Source organism: Corylus avellana, chromosome ca1, assembly GCF_901000735.1.
Source record: "Corylus avellana chromosome ca1, CavTom2PMs-1.0".
NCBI lineage: Eukaryota > Viridiplantae > Streptophyta > Magnoliopsida > Fagales > Betulaceae > Corylus > Corylus avellana.
The window spans coordinates 17,378,216-17,399,484 of NC_081541.1; the positions used below are offsets into that span (position 1 = coordinate 17,378,216).

General features: G+C 36.1%; 2 protein-coding genes across 4 annotated transcripts; one reads left to right on the forward strand and one right to left on the reverse strand.

The window, feature by feature from the left end:
• The first annotated feature begins 1,677 nt into the window (after nucleotides 1–1,677).
• On the forward strand, nucleotides 1,678–4,982 carry LOC132185643 (protein THYLAKOID ASSEMBLY 8-like, chloroplastic). Its single transcript, XM_059599409.1, has 3 exons — nucleotides 1,678–2,042; nucleotides 3,364–3,750; nucleotides 4,601–4,982. The coding sequence occupies exons 1-3, from the start codon at nucleotides 1,740–1,742 to the stop codon at nucleotides 4,628–4,630; spliced, it is 720 nt and encodes a 239-aa protein (XP_059455392.1). The 5' UTR covers nucleotides 1,678–1,739; the 3' UTR covers nucleotides 4,631–4,982.
• Nucleotides 4,983–8,984: 4,002 nt separating this feature from the next.
• On the reverse strand, nucleotides 8,985–20,589 carry LOC132189462 (uncharacterized). 3 transcript variants are annotated; one of them, XM_059604210.1, is made up of 11 exons: nucleotides 20,434–20,588; nucleotides 19,152–19,308; nucleotides 18,859–19,042; nucleotides 17,733–17,803; nucleotides 16,842–16,979; nucleotides 16,665–16,756; nucleotides 13,473–13,744; nucleotides 10,786–10,871; nucleotides 10,485–10,586; nucleotides 9,235–9,406; nucleotides 8,985–9,120 (listed from the first exon to the last, which is right to left on the reverse strand). In XM_059604210.1, exons 1-10 carry the CDS (start codon nucleotides 20,538–20,540, stop codon nucleotides 9,245–9,247), a joined length of 1,371 nt encoding a protein of 456 aa, XP_059460193.1. In that variant the 5' UTR covers nucleotides 20,541–20,588; the 3' UTR covers nucleotides 8,985–9,120; nucleotides 9,235–9,244. The 3 variants fall into 3 exon arrangements, with proteins under 3 accessions (XP_059460193.1, XP_059460185.1, XP_059460203.1); XM_059604202.1 differs by having other exon boundaries at nucleotides 8,985–9,406; XM_059604220.1 differs by lacking the exon at nucleotides 8,985–9,120 and having other exon boundaries at nucleotides 9,274–9,399; nucleotides 20,434–20,589.
• Nucleotides 20,590–21,269: the final 680 nt, after the last annotated feature.

Consider the following 21,269-nt stretch of genomic DNA (forward strand, 5'->3'; position numbering starts at 1 on the left):
GAAGTGTTTGTTGCTAGGTTGAGTATCATACGGTTTGCAGAACTTATACATTTACAATTATAATAAATGTTGTGTATGTCAATTATAAAGCCATTAATTATGTGTCTAGCGTAAGTATATTGTATATATGAAGTTTTAGTTTTTTCGTTTATCTCGTAATTCTTGTTTTGTATCATCTTTTATGGTATAGAGTGTTATGGAGACTATGATGCATTGTTTAACACAAGTGTATTAGCTACTCTCATTTACCACTCTATTCGTTTGTATTAGATTTGATTCATGGGTATCTTTTTCAGTAGATAATGTATTTGTTAGCATAAGTTTTATTCAAGATTCTAAAAAAATATGGTATGCCGACTTAGGAGCCGATCGAGTCTACTATCTTTAGCTTGACACCCCCGGCAACTGTCTAGATCGAGTATTTTCTGGAGAGAAAGGCATAACCAAATGGTATACAACAAAATGTTTTCAAGACCATAAATGGTTTATCTGGAAACAGACTTTCATATTCTCGACATTTGGTTCGGCTAGAAAGTTAGTTTTAGGTTTCTAGAGCTAATTTTCAAGTGAAGGCTTGGTTTTAGGTTAAGCTACTCCCTTGAGGGTTAAAAATGATTTTCTATGCTTAAGGGCAGAGGTTGGTCTTGGGATGATAAACTCTCGGTGCATCACAATGAGATTCCTGATTCTTGTTCTGAGAGGAATAAGGCTGTGAGGTGAAGCATGGAGTCAATTATCAGTTAATTGATTTCACTAAGGCGTTATAGTGCTCTCTTAGTGTTTTCTCAGTATTCTCTTGGTCCTAGGTCAAAAAAGAAACTTCTCTTATTTCTCTCACTTAATTTTTGGAAAAATAATATTTAGGACCAAAAGAACACTATGAAAGCACCAAGAGGTGCAAGAGTGTGTTTGGGACTGTGATTTCATTAACATGCAATTTTAAACCAAATCGCAGAAAGTAAATCATTTGGGATTGCATTTTAAAAAAATTGCGATTTAAAAATGTAGAAAATATGCTTTTTCAAATTGCAGGTAAGGAGTTTTTTTTTTTTGAAAACACACAATTTTAAAGGCTAAACTGTGATTTTAAAGGTAAAACCTCGATTTTGACAAACATTTAACTGCGTTTTTAAATCGCAAACACAAACGAACCCTAATTCTAGTTCCTCTTGTATCATTCTTGTGTCATTCCAAAAACAATGTGACTTTTAAAATCACAATTTGATCAAAATCCAATAATGATTAATTACAAGCTCAATAGTGATTTTAAGAGTCAAATCATTCTTAGAAGGATACAAGAGTAATAAAAGAGTGATTTGTAGCATTATTCTAAAATATATATATATATATATATATATATATATCTCACGACATTTATTACATTTTTATCTTAAAACATGTTTGGGATTATGTTGAGAAGTAGAGTTTTTTTATTAAAAAAAAAAAAAAAAAAAGGGCCCAAAAAAAACTCATTTTTAAGTTTTTTTCTAAAAACACGTTTTGACCATTTTTAGAGTAAAAAATTAAAAAATATCTTTGAAATTTTTTACCAATATGCTAACTTTTTTATTTGGCATAACCTTTTGAATATTAAAAAATAAAACAATAGTCATGAAACCTACAGATTTGTCATATTTGAGGAACTTGAGGAGATTGTTGATGTATTTGAAACATCAGGACAGGCCCTCTCTCTCTCTCTCTCTCTCTCTCCCTCTCTCACCTCGATAAACTTGGTTGTGATGGGCTCCCTCAAATTCCACTTCCCTCGAGTGGGAATTCTCCAAAACGTCCCCAGACCCTACCACTCACGCTCTTCAGTGGTGACCTGCGGCCTTAGGGGCGGACCCAGAAAGCCTCTGTGGAGGAAAAGCGTGCTATCCTCCGAAGCCATTCAAGCAGTCCATTCCTTGAAGCTAGCCAGATCATCCGCACCCAGATTACAAGAGGTTTTCAATGGCAGACTCAGCAGGCTCTTGAAGGCAGACTTGTTGGACACCTTGGCTGAGCTGCAAAGACAAAATCAACTGGACTTGGCCCTTCAGGTATATGTTGCTCCTTGTTAACTTTACATTTGTTTTAGAATATATGAGTATAACTTAGTATGACTTAGCCCCTAATGAAATTTTGGATGGAAAATGTTCTTGGATTCTTAAAATACTTAACATTCAAATGACTGATTTACTGATTGTTTTAGGACTGGTAGAACTCTGTTGTTTATGAACAACAAATATTAAGAAACTCGGCTTGTGTGAATTTCATTTTAATTTGCTTCCGTTCATTGTTCTTTTCCTTTTGGGACCTACATAAGTATTCAATTGTACTAGAATTACAATGTGGGTAAATTGTAATAATCCAAAACTAATCACACCATGAAGAAAATGCGTTGTCTGTTTATTGTCTAACATGAGCCGTGCCTTTTGAATCAGAAATAATCCACTGTCACGATCCTCTTGGTTACCACACCATTCATCTGTATTAGATTCAATTCTTGGGTATTTTTGTCATTAGATAATGTATTTGTTAGCAGAAATTTTATTCAGGATTCTTAAAAAATAAGAAAATGGGGAATACTCTCTTAAGAAAATGTTTGCCTGTTGGTGGACGGGTGGTCGTTCTCGGAGTGCTGTCGTATGGAAAATGGTTCTTCTTTGCCTTATGTAGTGCTTGTCGTGGGAAAGAAATGAGAAAAAATTTGTGGAGGAGTTCAAGTCCTTTTTCTTTTTCTTTTTCTGGTTTTTTTTTTTTTTTTGGTCTCTTTCTACTTGGATAGCTACTTGTTTAGCTCCTCCTTTAGTGATTAGCTTTTTTGACTTTCTTGTTCTCTTTTCTTTTTCTACTTAGGCATTCCCTTGTATACTTCCTATGTATTAGAGTTGCGACCCTTTACACTTTTTTAATTTATACAACATTACTTTTCAAAAAAGAAAAAGAGGGAATGTATCTGTGAGGTATTTGATTGAGGTGTCTCCTGTGTTGTATGATATCAATGGCTTTCTTTTGATTTCTTTAGCAATATTTGATAACCAATGGAATCTTCTAGTTTTCCCAGGCTGTCAAGCTGGCAACTTCTTTGACAAGGTAACCAGGTTGAGTGCTTTGCCAAAACAGATGCGTGAATTAGATAATTATTGCTTTAGGAAATATCTTTTAGCTTTTGGAATAGAGTTGCTGGTTCCTTGTCCTTCCTATCAAATTGGCCAGTTTACCCGGTTTCCAAGATGCTGGTTCCAATCAAGAAGGCTGTATGACTAAGTTCTGGCCTACTGTTAACTGTTACGTTTCTTTGATTGCCCAATTTTTTGTACCAGTTGAATATTCATTCTTTGGAATTTGTATTTTATCTTAATATAAATAAGGTTTTAGGTCTTCCAATTTGTGCGCAAGGAAGAGTGGTACGAACCAGATTTGCTCATATACTGTGACATGATTCTTTTGTTGGGAAAGAACAAATTGATTAAAATGGCTGAAGAGCTCTTTTCTGAAGTAAAGAAAGAAGGCTTACAACCCAACACAAGGGCTTTTGCTGAGATGATTGGAGCATACATGCAAGTGGGTATGATAGAAAAGGCAATGGACACATATGAATCGATGAAGGCATCAGGTTGTGCCCCAGATAGGTTAACGTTTATGATATTGATAAGAAACCTTGAGAAGGCTGGAAAAGAAGAACTAGCAGCAATGGTAAAGAAGGAATGTGCTGAATATGTTGATTCGCCTGAGAAATTCCTTGGAGAAGTCGAACAGAAATATGTAAGGATTTTAAGTCTTTATGCTTTCATGTTCATCATTTTTGGCTCTACAGCACAAGTTAAGGTAATTTTTCCCATGTATCTTCATTAATCTAGGAAAACCAGGCTGTATTCTCTGACTGTTATATGAAGTATAATCCACATCAGGGCAGAAGTATGGGAAGAAAATTTCTCACTGCATGTCATTTGTAGAAGCCATAGATGCAATGAAGCTGGGAACCCACGAGATTTCTAATCCATGGAAAAATTTTAGAGCAGTCCCTAGTTTTTTTTTCAATCGCAATAGAGTGTGGAGCACTGCGTGGCAATATGGCTAGCTTATTGGAATTTCCAATTATTAGTATCATTTTAGAATACTCCAATCTTCCCCCCATTGTCTTCTCTTGCTCCTTTCCAGATATCTCTTAATCCTTTCAAATTGTCAGACTCTTTGACATTACTTAGTTGCTAATAAGAAGCAAATGATCTTTCGACCAAATGGTATCTCCACCTTTTAACTTGCACAAGATAGAGGATGAGGTCATGGGTTGAATGTTGTTTAGGTGCATGGGTTGTATTTACCGATCAAAACAATTTCCAAGATAAGGCAGTTGAAGGAAGAGCACAAGGGGTGTGTTTGTTTTCTCCATACATTTAAGTAAAAGAAGCATGTATTGCTTTATTGAAGTAGTTGTTCCCCATAAAAACATGCACTTTTCAATTCTGTATGAGAAACGAAAACTTCCCATGTGCATTCACTTGTTGATGTAGAATGGTGCCACTTTCAAATGCATTCAGTTGCATGAATAAGAGTTGATGGATTTTGTGTTCATTCATATTGAGTATCTGACTTTGCTTCTTGTATGTTTCAGCGAAAGAGGCAATTGCTCAATCCTGTGTGAAAACTCACAGTACTCTACTACATTTTAGCTGCCATGAGGCAATAGACTTGGCCAGTCTCTCATTGTCGCTTGTTGAAGCATTTGTCAACGGCTCAATGGAGTAAAGATGATGAGGTGCAACGGAATATGTTATTCTTTTATGAAGAATAAATCAGCACATTTCTAGGCCATGCCTTTGTCAATACCTACGTAGTTAGCTTAATTCTCCATTTGATTTTAACAAAAACTGGATATGCCAAAAGGCTCTAGAGAACATGTGCCTGGCACCAGATATGGTGATGTTGTGTTAAAAATAGTAAGTTCTACTCTCAAATGAAATAATACTTTTTAAACAAAACAAATGTTCGTACAAGTATCAAGTATTATGTTATCTATGAATATGAATTTCCAAGTAATGAAACATTGTTTTATGAACTCAGATTACATTACCAGTAAAATTATCCTTTAACCTGAAAACGCTTATTCATAGTCCTAATACTCAAAAGCGAGGCTTTCACTGTTTCAGCTTTTTTATTTAAGGCTGACAATCTTTTATACGGCTTACAAACTTGACATGAATTTAATTCAAAATTAGTGGATTAAGGTATTGTACAATTTGACCCGAATTAACTTGTTTAATAAACAGGTCAATTACGTGTCAACTGCTTAACCAATGGGTAATAATTAAATTTTATCAATTGCTAATGATGTAGCAGCCAAGTAGTGTTTAAGCATTGTATACTAAGATAAATTAGTGCAAGTAGTTAGTTTTGTCTTTGTAGCATTTAAATCTATATACATGTTGAAATGAGTTATGTTTAGGTCAACTCAACACGACTTGTTTATTAAATGGGTTACGTGGGTTGGATCATGTGAGGTCTAATAGGTTCTAGGAATTGGCTACATTCGGTGTGCAAAATCTTTTTTTTTTTTTTTTTTTTTTTTTGAGAAAAACTGCTGCATATATTATTCACTCAATCAGACTATAAGGAAAAGGAACGCTCCCGTAGGATAACATCCCGTATACATTCTGGATAATCTCCCATCCAAGTCATAGCAAGACCCTCCCTAACAGCACAACGAGCCAGAGTATGAGCAGCACAGTTTGCCAACCTACCCACTCCAGGCATCTGCCATGGTGATAAATCTTGGAGCAATAATTTCATGTCCTCCACTAAATGACCGATCTTACTCCAATTTGTGCCTTCTGCTTTAACAGCTTCTATCACCCCCATCGCATCCCCCTCCAAATAGAGATTAAAGAGTCCCAGTTCAGCACAGAATCTGATAGCTTGAGTGCTTGCCCATGCCTCCGCCGATAAAGGATCGAGATAGCCATGCATCGCCAAGCAACGTACAGCTATCACCCTCCCTTCTGAATCTCGAATAACAGCTCCCATTCCCGTTTTGCCCTGCTGATTGCAGATCGCGGCATCCCAGTTTATTTTATTCCAGCCAAAAGGTGGGGTTTGCCAGCTAACTTGAACCCCATTTCTTGTTCCCCCCATTGGACTTTTACGAGCTGACACATAAGCATCCACCGCAACGGCAGCTTGAAGAACTAGAGCATTTGGGTGATCAAACAAACCTCCATGAAGCAAAGAATTATGTCGAAACCAAATTCTCCTTGCCAGAGTCACGAACAGATTGATCTCCTCTTCTGCACAACAGCCGAAGATTGCCTTCACTAGATGATAGAACGTGGGACCATCATAGGAACTCTTCTGTAGTTTTTTACCACCGCCACCCCACACATCCCTGGTCGAGGGGCATTCCCACAAAATGTGGAAACATGTCTCCTCTACTAAACCACAGAAAGGGCGTAGAGGATCAGTAATGATCTTACGTTTGTATAAGTTGGTTCTAGTAGGCAAAATTTCGTGGCATGCTTTCCACAGGAAATTTTTTTCAGCATTAGGCACACTCAGTTTCCATTAAGCCCGCCATATCTCCCCCAATTCCCCTCTAGTCGAACTCTTCGGGTGCTGTCTTGCCTGTCTCTCCTTAGCAATATGATATGCACTTCTAACAGTGAATGTTCCTTTAGAATTGCCCCTCCATGTCAACCGGTCATCCCGATTTGTGCAACTAAGGGGAATAGATAAAATCGCCGATGCTTCATTGGACCCAAAAATCTTTTCGATAAGTGCCTTATTGCACCTTTTGTATCACTATCAATTAAATCACTAACTTTTGCATCCAAGGCCAAGACCCTTGGATAGGATTGTATAGCATAAGTGGAAGGTAAAGGCACCCATTTATCACCCCAAATCTGCGTCGTTTTCCCATTCCCAATCCTCCAAAACAGCCCCTCCTCAAGCAACTCCCGTGCCCCCCAAATACTTCGCCATGCGAATGAGGGCTTATGCCCCAAAGGAGCATCCAAAAAAGAATTATTGGAGTAATATTTCGCCTTCATAATTTTCGAGACAAGACTATCCGGTGTACTCCAAAGGCACCACCCTTGCTTTGCCAATAGAGCCGAATTAAAGCTCATTAAGTCGTGGAAACCCATACCATCTTTCTCCTTCGACTCTCCCAATTTACTCTAGCTCATCCAAGGAATATGAGACGCTCTCCACCAAAACCTTTGCATAAGAGAGTTGATATTTGGGCATAAAACCTTGGGAAGCCTAAAGACACTTATACAATAAGTCGGGATTGCTTGTATGACTACCTTTAGCAAAATTTCCTTCCCTGCTTGGGAAAGGAATTTGAGCTTCCAATCTTGAAGCCGCGTCCACACTCGATCTCTGATCCCCTTGAACTCTTTAGTCTGCGACTTACCCACCAAAGCTGAAAGGCCCAAGTAGGTATCGTACCGTTGGGAACTCGAAATCCCTGCCACTTCTAAAATTTGCTCCTTTACTCCTTCCGAAGTGTTACGACTAAAGAAAATAGCTGTCTTTGATGCATTTAAACGTTGGCCCAATGCAAGTTCATAGGTACGAAGGATATCTGTAAGTCTAGCCCAGTGACAAATATCAGCTCTGCAAAATAGAAGACTATCGTCAACAAAAAAAGAGGTGGTTTAGGCGAGGACCCCTCTTAGATGTTGGGACCCCCCTTAAAACTCCGACATCATCCGCCCATTACAACATTGAACTCAGTGCCTCAGCACAAATAAGGAACAAGTAGGGTGAAATAGTGCAAAATCTTATGTTTATTTCCTTTCATTACCATGTGTTTCGGTATGAAAATGTAAAAACTTTTCGGGTGTTTAGAGTGGTACTGCACCTTCCTATTCAAAGTTCGCCACAACGGCTAAGTGGTAAGGAGCCATAGAGAGCTCTCGGCTTGGTCTTGTGCATAGCTCATTCAAATGCTATCATGACTCCTCTCATGCAAAACCTGCCAAATGTAAAAGATTTAGTGATAGAACCCTACCCACGCATCACGACATGAGTAGTCTCCATCGTGACGCAAAGGCAAATCGTTGAGAGTGTAAATTCCAAATCTTGTTCTCATTTGGTTTATTTGTTTTTCTTGTAACTCTCTCAAGCAAGCTTCGATCGTTTTTCTTTGGTGAGGAAGATTGAGAGAACCTTGTCCCTAGAATCATTCTAGATATGTGCATTCTCTCACCTTTGTTTCCATGAAGTGAAGATTTCTAAAAGCTTGAATCTTTTCACAATTTGAGAGTTTTATTTTTGAGTTGTATCAAACCATACCATACGCTTCCCGTGACCATAAAAGAACCTACCCAAAGAGTCGGTGAGAAGATGCACTCGAAAAAGATTGGCTAACTCAGAGGCAAACGAGAAGTTTGTTGTCGTACGGAATCTTAGATTTACAAAGGGGGTTTTGTATGTTTCTTTGTTTGTACTTTTGATCTTCTTCATGATAATGATTTTCCAAATTTGGCTACCTATGATTTGCTCCTACAGTTTTTCACTTTGTAACAAAAAAATTGCTTGTGTTGTTTATTATTTAGTAGTGCAATTTAAATTATTTTTTATATGTTGCAGTTATGATATGTGATTGAGGATTGAACCGATCAAGATTCTATCAAGGTCAACCCAACATGACCTATTTGTTAAACATGTTATGTGAGTTGCGTCGTGTACCCAAATTTCTGGCACCAGAGGCTGTGTTTTTTTGTAGGGTTACATTGTCCGAAGCCAAGAAAAGATACCGGGTAGAAAAGAAAACCTTAAGCATATTAAATCTCGAGGGGCACAAACCAATTCCAGAAAAAATTGTCCCAGACACTCAGTTTGGTCTGAGGCACCCAACCAAACAAATAAGAAAAGTAAACCTGCCTGAAGGTGCATGGGAATTCACCAGTTACCAGGACTTTGAACGCAAAGGATGTAACCAAGTAAGAAAACATTGGATTTCCTCTAAACTCCATTCAAGAAATTGAAAATTGTTGTGCAAGAAAGTAATTATTTTTATTAATTTTTTCTTTTTTCCATGTTCTCTGGTCAAAGTACATCTACAAAGAAACGCCTAATAATACAGATATTACAAGCCATAATTCGTATGAGAACATGGGCTGGTTTCCTCCACTGGAAGAAGAGAAAAAACAAACATTTATAGAGACTAAACGGCAGCAAAAAATGAAAAAGATATTCAAGATAGAAAAAACAGATTCCAAACTGAGAAAAAATAATGAATATTACAATTTTCTCTTTAGCTAGCTAAGTGGCTGGGGGAGTTGTTGAACATACTGTGCCACATAAATGCTCTAGAAAGCACCATCTCCAGCTCTTGGTGAGTCCAGTTTTGTGTTGGGAGGTGTTGAAGGAACATCACCAATTCTTGGAAATCAAGCTTCTGAATCTTATCTGTCCACTGAATATAAGGTAACAGCTCATTTTAACAATTTGAAATATAATCACTATCACAAAAGAAAATGTAACTTGATGAGCCAATTGTCCAGAGATTTATCTGGAGAAAATGGCATAACCAAATGGTATACAACAAAATGTTTTTTTTTTTTTTTTTGATAACGTAGGAGAACTTTACTCAGATTAATTGCATGTCGCAAACGCATACTGTACAACAATCCTCACCGTTATACAACAAAATGTTTTCAAGACCATAAATGATTTATCTGGAGACAGACTTTCATATTCTCCACATTTGGTTCTTGACAGTGTTAATGGTAGTCATAAATGATTTGCAAAGTTTCAAAAAATCACATTTACTAGGAAACAAATTGACCAGCTGAAGCTATGGCTAGAATAGGACACGCTGCTGATAAATATCAGTTTTAGAATGACAGATTTGCTTTCAGAAATAGGTAGGATTATGAGAGGAGATATCATTCTGCCAATTTTTTAAAAAAAATTATTGTTTCTTTTCCTAGCCAAAAATGAAATTGAAAAAAGATAAGATGTTGCAGGAATAGGGATAAAGTGCAGCAACACATTGGAGCAATGATGACCTAGGTAACAACTTAGGCCAGAATATTTGGCATAAGAATAAAACACAGCCTGAACCTGCTGAATCTTGCAATATTAAGTTCTAGATGTAATGTGGAAGCTTGTTTACATAAACTCAAAAGTTTTTCCCCTCCATGGATCAGCATAGAAAAGGTATTTTTTGATTAGCACTAAAAAGGCCAGTGTGGTTCTGCACATGAATAGCAAGACAAAATGAGAAGCTCACAGCAACACCACAATGATAAGTTCAAAAGTGGCACCCAGATGGTAGATTGAATATTTTAGACAGCAATTGGTGTTTAACTGCAAGATCATGCGAAATATAAGCTCTTCTATAAACAAAGCCGTGAAACATGCCTGCCTTTTATACTTCTCACTATTTACCCAACGGCATCAAAAAGAACACTGACATTGACATTTACCCAGAAACACATTTTCAACCATAATCAGAGATCGATGAGCGCAAAAGCAAGAGTACATCTCACCGTCAAAAGAAAACTGGCAAATATGTATACAAGGAAATCTGGCAATGCATCTCCTTCCGCAAGATATGTGTCCCACAGGCGACTAACGAGATGGAAAGGTATCTAACAAGACAGAACCTGTATTAGCTTTGCATAAACGATAAAAGCACCAAGTCACGGCCAAAGTTCTGCTGCAAATGTTCTCAGCTACAACTTAAGCAACCTAGAGCTTACATATTTGGTTCACTTAATAAATTCATATCATCCTAAGATGAAGATTACAGCAATTCATAATACATGAAATGCATTTGGAGAAGCAAACCTCGCGTATTAGAAGACAGTTGAACCAGCGGAAAGCAAATTGCAGAAATTCCAGCCCTTGCTCCTCCATGTGTCTTGAAACAGGTTCTAGAGGAGTTTTAAAAAGTGGTATTGTCAATAGGGCTGGCATATTATGGACGGACATAATTGTAAAACAAGAAGTATTGAAATGGTAAGGTTATGGCAATTTTTACATGTCATGCATCAACACAAATGGGTAGTATTAATAAGACATACAATTTTGGTAATGCAACTCTAGGGAAGATGCTTCACCAACCACATCACCAGAACAATCTCGGAAACCCAAGAAAGCTATTCATTACAACTGTTTAAAAGTTCCTTTCCCATCAAAGCCCTTGGAGTGACTATGAAAAATATGCTCTTTTCGATAGGGTTAAATACTTTATTAGTACCTGGGTTTGCATTTTCATATTTTTTTCCCACTTGGGGTTCAAATCCTTTCATAAATGGTACTTTACTTACGGGAAAAAACCAACTCAATACCTCTGTTAGGTTCTGTTAGCCCAAACTAACGAAATACCATGTGTCGTCACATAAAAATGTCACATGTCATAAAAAATTAACAATAATTAAAAAATTAAAACCTAAAAAAAAATGAAAATTTATGGGGTGGCCCAGCCACCTCCAAGGCCGGTCTGGGGTGGAAAAACCACCCCCAAGGGCCTTGGGGGCGGTTTGGCCACCCTCAATGGCCGAAAAAGGGGGTGGCTTTAAAGGCCTTGAGCCAACCCCAGATGCCATGGGGGTGGGTGACCAGCCTGGGGAGGCTTCTATGGCCAAAAGGGGGTGGCCAACCACACCCAAGCCCGAAGCCACCCCCTTTTGCCCATTGGCCACCCCCATGGCTGAGCCACCCCCAATGACCAAAATAGGGGTAGCCGAAAAGGCCATGGTGGGTGGCTTCGGCCACCATAGAATTTTTCTTCATTTTTTCTTTTTTTTTTTAGGTTTTATTTTTTGTTATTATTATTTTAGGACACACGTGGCATTTCTATGTGATGACACATGTGACGGAACCTAACAAAGGTACTAAATTGGTCTTTTCCCGTAAGTTAGGTGCCATTTATGATAGGACTTAAACCCCACGTGGAAAAAAATAAAAATGTGCAAACCCAGGTACTAATAAAGTATTTAACCATTTTCTATATTCAAAATATAACCCCCTAAAGAAACAGTTCTCAAAAATTGCAAAATTAACAATTACACATTTTTTTCACAGTAAGATGCATACTGAAATCTATTTGTGAGTTGGGTTGGAGTTCTAGGGAAGAATTTTTTGCATTTATAATCAATACTAAACAGACATTACTAATTACATTTAAATTGTTGAAAAGGGGATAGCCACAATGGACTTGTCGAATTAGCTCATGGCATATAATATTGGTTACACTAAATGAAAACTAAAAACGGTAGAAATTCTGCTTTGCTGTATGAGTGACAGTCCAATGTTACATTTTCATGACATTATGGCTTAATTAACTCAAATTTCCATTTCAATCCACCATTTTGTTATTTTGTAATAACACACAAATTAAGCCCACATATCATCTTACAGCGGCAGATGCATCAAGAACAGGCTCAGAAAAAGAGCAAGATTGAATTTCTTGTAAAATGAGCAAAACACATCTATTTCCACAAATCTGGAACAGATTCAGTAGTGTTTTAAGGCAACCCTGGATACCATAACATCAAGAAACAGGTTCAGAAGAACCTTAAAATTAATTTATACTAGTCTCTTGGCAAATGTCGGTGTGTATGCCAAGGCATTTTTCTTTAATAGAGGGGGTAGAAAAGAAGAAAATTGTGGAGAGAGAGAGAGAGAGAGAGAGAGAGAGAGAAGAAGTAAAAGATGGAAGAGAAAGGTGGGAAGTGCTTTGGGTAGGTTAAAAAGTAGATATTGTCAATGTTTTTATCCAAAAATACTTGCGCAGTTAAATTTTTCCCATGATCATAACTTCATCGGCAATGGAAATAAAGAAGAGTTTAGTAATACAGATGAGACTACTATCTAAATCATAAGAAATGCTTAGTAGAGCACAGAAGGAACTTTTTAGCTTAAGTTCCCTCTCTATATGTGCTGCACATACAAACATAAGTGGGAACGGTTGGGACTTGCAAGCTACCATTCAACTTTACTTGCCAAGGAAAACCTCATGAGGTGAAAGTTGATGAACCCAACTAACCTTGTTCTAACTATTCAATCAGCTGACCTTTTGCATTGCAGTTAGACAGCAAACCATAGTCTTACCGCAGGTTTCAAACCAAGAGACATGAGTGGAGAAAATAGAGCGCCAAGGTCATCTAGTCGCACTAGCCTTAACAAAATCAGGATGCCCTAACTCAAAAGTCTTAATTTTCTTATGCATAAAGCCACAACCATTCATTGAATTTGACTAGCTTGGATGAACCAAAAATTTTGAAGATCAACTAATTATGGACATCACTGGAATGACTATGACATGATATGAGCAAGTTTTGGGCCCACATCCATTTCTACCCAACATACACACCTCATGCACAGGCACAGAGCAAATACAAGCATAGAATTTATGTATAACAGTGTAAATCAATTTATTTAATGCAAAAAAAGAGGCCCAATAATAAGTTTTTTTTGATAAGTATTGATAAAAAGCCCTATAATAAGTAGAGGTTAGAAGAAAGGATTACCATCAATCCGCCTAACCAATTCCTTCAATTTAAACACAAGCCTCTGAATTCCTGGTTGAGCAAATGTGTAATGGTCTTGCATACCATCAAGCAGCTTTGATAGACACCAATAGCAATCAGCCTCCATGTTAGAGATCTTTTCTGGAGATAAATCAGAGATTGACCAGTTATCCACACCCCCTTCTAAGTGTTCAGACAAGAAAACAACTAGAAAGGGTGTAACTAGATCATTTATTCCCTGAACATATCCACTTGCAGGATGCCGAATGGCCCTGGAAAGAAATCAGGGAACAGAGAAAAGAGATAAACCGATTAATACTCTGACAATATAAGAAAAATACTCCAATGAGGACGCTTACACAGCAAAACACCACACTTTTCTGTCTTCAACTCCAAAAAAATATATAGACAGGGTCACAACCATATATTTGTGCTCTGGTCAATTCATAATATTAAACATAATTATTTATCTGTGTTTGACTATCAATTTCCACGCATAAGAATCATGGATAGTAAAAGAATTTTCTTTTTCCTTTAGTCTTTTTCATAGGCACAACTCACACATCCATACGGATTGAAACCATGACCTTACCCTCCATCCCTTATTAATTAGGGGAGGAGATGCTATTTTGATGCAAAGACCATCAGCAATAGATGGTAAAATAATTATGAAAATAATATCTAATAAAGGTTGTTTGACAAAAAAACCAAAAATACTGCAAAACACTTCTTAGAAAAAAGTTACCAAACGGATTTTCAAATGCGACCACCACTTAGGGCTGTTAAATGAATAGAGCTACTCGTGAACATACGCAGGCTTGACTCAATTAAGCTCGGCTCAAGCTCACATGATCATTAAACGGGTCGTTCGTGAACACGAAACTAAGATCGATTATTAAACGATACATACTCGTATAAACCCGGCCCGACTTGGTTAACGTTCATGAACAAAATCATACAAAGCTCGACTCTAATATATTTATTAATATGTAAATATATATTAAATTTACCCCTTTTTATAAGCTTAAACTTTTGTGATAACTAGTAATTTAACATAGATCCTCGGCTCTATGTAATTCTTCTTGTAGTAGCCAAGCCAGCCACCCCAAAATGGCCAGATTGGGGGTGGCCGTAGCCAACCCCAAATTTTATTTTTTTATTTTTTTATTTTTTTATTTTGGTTTATTGAATTGGAGGCATTTTTTAAATTTCTTAAAACACATTGGGGCAATTTTGGAAATTTTAGACCAAAAAATGCATGTGCCTTGCATGTGAGAAATTTCCAGTCAAATTGGACGGAAATGGTTAACGGAGTGGCTACATTGCAAATTTTTAAACATTAGAGATCGAATGGTCAAATTGCAAATCAGGTTAAACTTTTTTTTTGATAAGTGAAACTTTGGGGGGGAAGGGGGTAAATTATAATTTTCCCTTTTTAATATTTACTTGTTTGCAGTTTTCCATCCCCTTTACTCAGATTATTCCAGCCCCAAACCCAACCTACAAACCTAATCTGCACAGACCTACTTCAGATTTGTTAGTTTCCCCTAAACCAATCACAAAATTCTTAAATTCTTAGTCATAAGTACTGAACTATATCCTGCATCAAAAAGTCATGAAGTCAACATATTTGCATAATGAACTTGAGCACAAGAGACCATGCATGTACCATGTGTTAGTGCTCTGCCATAATTCTGAAAATACATAGAGATTATATGGAGGCCCTTCATAATATGTATGTATCATGAAATACTAAAATTATAGGCAAGAAATTGAGTTACGATGCTAGAATAAAAAGTGGCAAACAATTCATGGCTACTAATAAGCTTTGCCATTATGTCCCTGCGGACCCTGCCCACTATCTATATTTACACATTTCACATGTCACATGTCAAGAGACCACAGCATTAAACCCCATGGAAATCACCCTAGACCTGAAAACCCATCCTGATCAGCCCTACATCTCACATTTTTCATAATTTTGGTGTGAAGAAAAATATGTGCATGTATATATACACAGATAACAAAAAACGAGTTCGTCATATCTTTGTCATTCACACCTTACGGTCTGAATGTACAATACAAAAATCATGTGACAACATATTTAAAGAACTATAACTACAGTTTGAAGACAGAGCTACTCTAGCAGTCCTATATAACACAGAATCCGACTCAAACCTTCAGAAACCTGAAATTTAATGGCCCCCAAGGATACAAAGATGGACCATCATTTGAGACTAAAGCTAGGCACTACATAACTGCCCAATGGACAATGACTCAATGATTTAGAAAAATAAAAAATAAAAAAATAGAGCCACTTTTCTTTGAACAGTGAACTACTACATAATTGCCCAAACTAGGAATTATTGAACCAAAGTCATTTTATTTAACAACTTCAACAGCCAATGGTTTGCATGTTCTGCAGTAAACAGTACACCTACAAACCAGTACTGCGATTTGTTTGTTTTAAACTATTGGTAGATTCAAGCTGAGCACAACTGGTTATCTATAAGAGTACAGGAAATTTTTATTCCATGGAGGCACCAAAAAGCAAGAACAAAAGGTCAAACAAAGCTTGGGCTATGAGCAGGTCAAATTGAAAGACTCAATCCGTGACTAAAGAAATATGTAGATGTCAAGAATAGATACAGGATCTAACAATATATTTTCTAAACTTATAATATACTGAGGAACTTTAAATTACTTACCCAAAAAATAAAAACAAATTTAGCTTAATTTTTACCTAAACGTTCAATCCCAATATAATCGGAATTAATAAATCAAATACAAATTAAACCAACAAGACGAAGTTAGTACTAAATTCAAACTTTTAATAGGTTGAACATCCAACCCTTGCGCTTCTAATAAGATTGAATTACTTATCAAAAAAATCCAACCCCTGCACAGGCGCAAAGCACAAGTAATCGCAAACAATAGAACAGTGATAGGTCTATCAATATTCGGAGAAGTAGCAATGCAGTAACCCAATGCAGAAGCAAGAATTGAATCAGAAAATTATAGATGACTTAATCATTTGATAAAATAATCAAAAAGCAGGTCAAAGCCCTTTTTCCCTTGATTCAGTAAATTTAGTTTGAAAAGACTAGTTAGTGCATTTGTTTCCTCTTTCCCCACGCATGCACATATTACATGACACATAAAAGCCACCGGCAACTAACAATAAAGACTAACCACGTATAAAGGATGCGCTCCAAGGATTTCTGAACTTGCAGTTGCTGGAAGAAAGAGACATCAGGTACAGTCCGTGGGCAATCAACAGCAATCTAACAAGAACAACATCAGCGATTTGTCAAATATTGGGCAGAATAGATTAACATTACTGAAAATGGAGAATTCAGTTGAAAAAACCTGGCGAAGCATGTTGATCTCATCATCTGATCTTTCAGTATCTGGAATGTCATAATATTGAGAAACACAGTCAAGATACTCCAGGCGCTTTCTTCTTAGAACTCCCTCCCTTCTATCTGAATTAGGCGGTGCATATCCCTGTTGTCAGTTCATTTTAAATTTCAAACAAGCAACAAAATTAATTGAATAAGAAAATTCAGGTGACAAGACACATTAGGTTTCTCCTGAACTTAGATGTGATGGTTTGTCCACGAAGAGGAAAGTTGACCTTCCAAGATATTTAATTTATCACCTTTATGAAACCCACCAGTTCAGTAAAATTAGGGATTTCTACCTGATCATTTGGATCCTCTAATGTTCACACGACTCATGTCAGGGAAATCTCAACTACACGAAAAAAAATGTATAACCGTGATCTTGCAACAACTTAATAGGACCCATCTAGTTGACAGTGGCACCCATTAGACAGATAAGATCATAATCAACCCACTTAACATTATGGCTGAGATTTCACCAACACGGGTCATGCTCTGGCCACGAACATGGGAGGGTCCAAATCCATGCAGCATCTAGAATCCCAAAATAGATGCTCACTTCAAAAAAAATTAGGTACACTAAAAACTAAAGATTTGAGATAAAATCAGGGGTAACAAACAATTGACCACTGAGCATTATTATAATATATATGTGGCATTAACACCTTCTGTGAAATAGGTATTCTTTATCAGCATAATGGACAAGAAATCTAATTTCACAGCTTTCCACTGAAACCAAGAAACATTTCATTACAAGTCTGGAATTTCCATCTAAAAGCAACTCTAGATTACAAGCCAAAGATTTCCAGTCACTGCTTCTTAAAATGTTAGCCAGTATTAGACCACTCGAACGTACCAAGAGAAGCCGCCACGCACCAGGGCGCATATAATCTGGTATTCCACTCCAAGCTAACTCACGTAACTTCTCTACAAAATGAAATTCAAATGAGAAATGTTATAGCTCGTCAAATCATACTTACATTAAAATTAAGGAACTGATAGACTTCACAAAAGAGAGTGTGGGAGAAAGAGAGAGAGAGAGATCCTAACCTCTATTAGCACCAAAATGTCATTTCTATAGGTAAATTTTCACTCAAAATAGAAACTCAAACTACCAAAATGAAAGCTTTTTTATATGTAATAATCGATATAATAAATTTCATAAAAACAGAGGAAACTCACGTACACCAGACTCATGCACCGAATTGGTTTTTGATAAAATAATAAGATGCCACTATCTATTATGATAGGATAGGATAGAACATGTCATAGAAACACAATAATCTTTTTTCCTGTATTCTTATTTTCACAATAAGATAAATTTGGTATTGCATCAACACAAAGTGCATGTTACTGTTAGTGGAAAAAATTATGTTCCTGTTGAATGTTTTATTAGAAAATTGGGTTTTTCCATTAGAATCATTTAATAGAATGATCACATTGTGCAAAGGGCTGCCCATTAGACTTCGGTTTCATGGGAACAAAACTGTTACTATACACAACTACTATCAGAATGACACAGAAAAAACTAGGCAACACCAGAAGTTTATCTAGATGCACAGGACGCTGGAAACAGGTTGAAAGTAGGGCAGACGGTGGGTGTAGCAGATTTGATTATCTTCTGCTCTTCATATGCTACAGCCTTTTAACACGTTCGCCTTAAGATAACATGATTCTGGGGATAAAGAATATTTTTTACAAAATTTTGAAACCAAGAAGCATAAAAAAATCCCTATATCACACTTTAAAAAGCAATCCAAAAAACATCCAGTAGTCACTACTACTTGGAAAAGAGGAAGTTGAAAAGTTCAAATGTATCAAAACACAGTTAAATTTGCATGCAGCATAATTTCACCAAGCCTTAGCATCTCAACATCTACCTGAAGACCCATCATACTCTAGGATATGCACCACCAACATATCCATCACTAGAAATGGGAAGGAGTGACAGATAGAGAAGGGAAACTTAAAAATCACAATACCTAATATGATTGTTGTCCCTGAAAGAACCTTCGTGAACTTCATAACTCTTGCAGAATCTGTAGCTCTAGCGCCCATGGTGGACTTCTGTACTTCTTTGGATATATTTTCAACATCCAAGTTTGATGTTTTTAACTTATTGACATTTGTGTTATTGTTTGACTTGCCTGTGCTCTGCACTTCTTCCTACATTAAGCGTAAAAGTTCCACTTATTAAATTTTCAATTATATAACTTTTACACATCATATGTTCATAAAAAGAATAATAATTGGACAAAATGAATGTCACTATTACCTCTACTTCCTTGGCCATGCGATCACTAGAGCCAGCATCATTTTCTGAGAAGCTCCTTATATATTCGGGAGACCGTTCTTGTGAACTTGGTTCATCTGGTGGATCTAATCTTCTAGTCAGCAATATCTTACCAGGAATACTGCGGCCTTTGAGCAACCTAGATAGACCAAAAAAACAAAATTATAGAACAAACTATACAATTCTAATGTTATTGATTTTCAAGAAAAATATATTACAAAAGAAGGCATGTACACGAATCAGTCAGATGCTAAAGAAACAGGTATATGAGGCAGTATATAGCTAATCTATCTAAATATTATAGAACCATTCCACAAATAGATATCAAATAATAAGCTTTCTTCATATACAGACATAACTCGAAACACTCAAACACTTGTAGAAAATGACATAATCAAATAATATAAACAAGCATTCATATATCTATATGTCTGAGACGACCTAATGCAATGTGAATCTAACCAATTTAAAAACAGAGTGCATAAAAATAAAATCTAAGCAATTAAAAAAAATGAAATGAAGGCCAAGAATTTGGAGGAAAAGAGAGCCACTGCATATTTATAACAATAATAATGGTAAAAAAATTTCCGGATATTCAAAATTAACACATAGTCATGCAATTAGAAAGCCACTAGAGAGAGAGAGAGAGACACCAGAAACAGAGACAGAGACAGGTACTTAGTAGTCCACCTCAAATCCACAGCACCCCAAGTGCATTTTCTTATAAAGTAACCGACTATAGTAAAATGAATTTCCTATCACTAATTCTCAACTCCATTCGATTACCGAGCTAACTTAGGATAGAAAAAGAAACAAAGCTTCAAATCCCAAGTTTTACTTCACATTCAAAATGTTTATCCCCATTTTTCTCAGAAACCAAACAGAAGCAAAGCATCAATGAAATCACCCAACCCAAATGCACAGATCCTACCAATTACAAAAGTCCTGACTAATTTCTACCAAATACATCAAAATCAACCAGACCCATATGAATTTTCTCAACCAAATCATAAGTTTGAGAGATCAACAAGCCATATCTCACAGATTAGAACCAATATTCAAATGGGGTTTTCCAAATCTGACACCACAGACCCATCAAGAAGTGACAACAGGAAGTTCTCGAAACCATGGTATTGAATTTGTACGTGCTTCCTCGAGAGATCAGAAGCTTTTATTGACATGGGTTTTCAAATCTTAAGCACAATTCAAGCAAATATGAGTGAGATATGGGAAATGAGAATTCTAGGGAATTGGGTATTCGTACCCTTGAACATTTCTGAGGGTCTGGTTGAACCTGGAATCTAGGCTTGCGATAGTGCTCTCTTTCTTCCGCTGATCCTCTTCGCTGCTATGGTTGTTGGTGTTCCTCATGGTCGTTGCAATGCAGCAAACATGCTTTTGTTTGTGCTTTGTATTTTACTCCTTTTCTTCTCTGTGATCCCTTCCAAAAACCAAAAATAAAAATAAAAATAAAAAAAAAATAATAATAAAAAAAAAAAAAAGAAAAAAAAAAATTTCTTAAAAGAAATTTTTTTTTTCTTTTTTTTTTTTTTGTGATCGCTTCATTTTAATAATGACTCGGAAAAAAATATATATATTCTAATAATGATTTATGTAATATTTGAAGAACAAAAATTTCTTCAAAATTAGTTTGGAAAAAATATCTTTTAACCCATATAAAATAGTGTCAAGAATCTATAAACATTTAAAATGCACATTAAATTTAATTTAAATTAGTAAACTATTATTAATGGGGTTAAGAATTTAATGTACATTTTAAATGTTTATAGACACTTTGACACTATTTTACATATGTTAAAAAATATTTTTTTCAAACTAATTTAAAGGAAATTTATGTCCATATTGGAAAATAAAAATTTTCAGCAATTAAGAGCAAAAAAGAGGGGAAAAAAAAATATAAAAATATAAAAACTATTTTTAGCTTCATAAAATCGGTTTGATAATTCTTCTTAAATTTACCTGAGATCTTTTACGGTGTCAAAAAATCTTCTTTGACTAATATTTTTCGACATTTGGCCTTTAAAATCTATTTCAAAATGTCAAAAGTCAAAAACTTCGAGATGATAATTATCTGTGTAC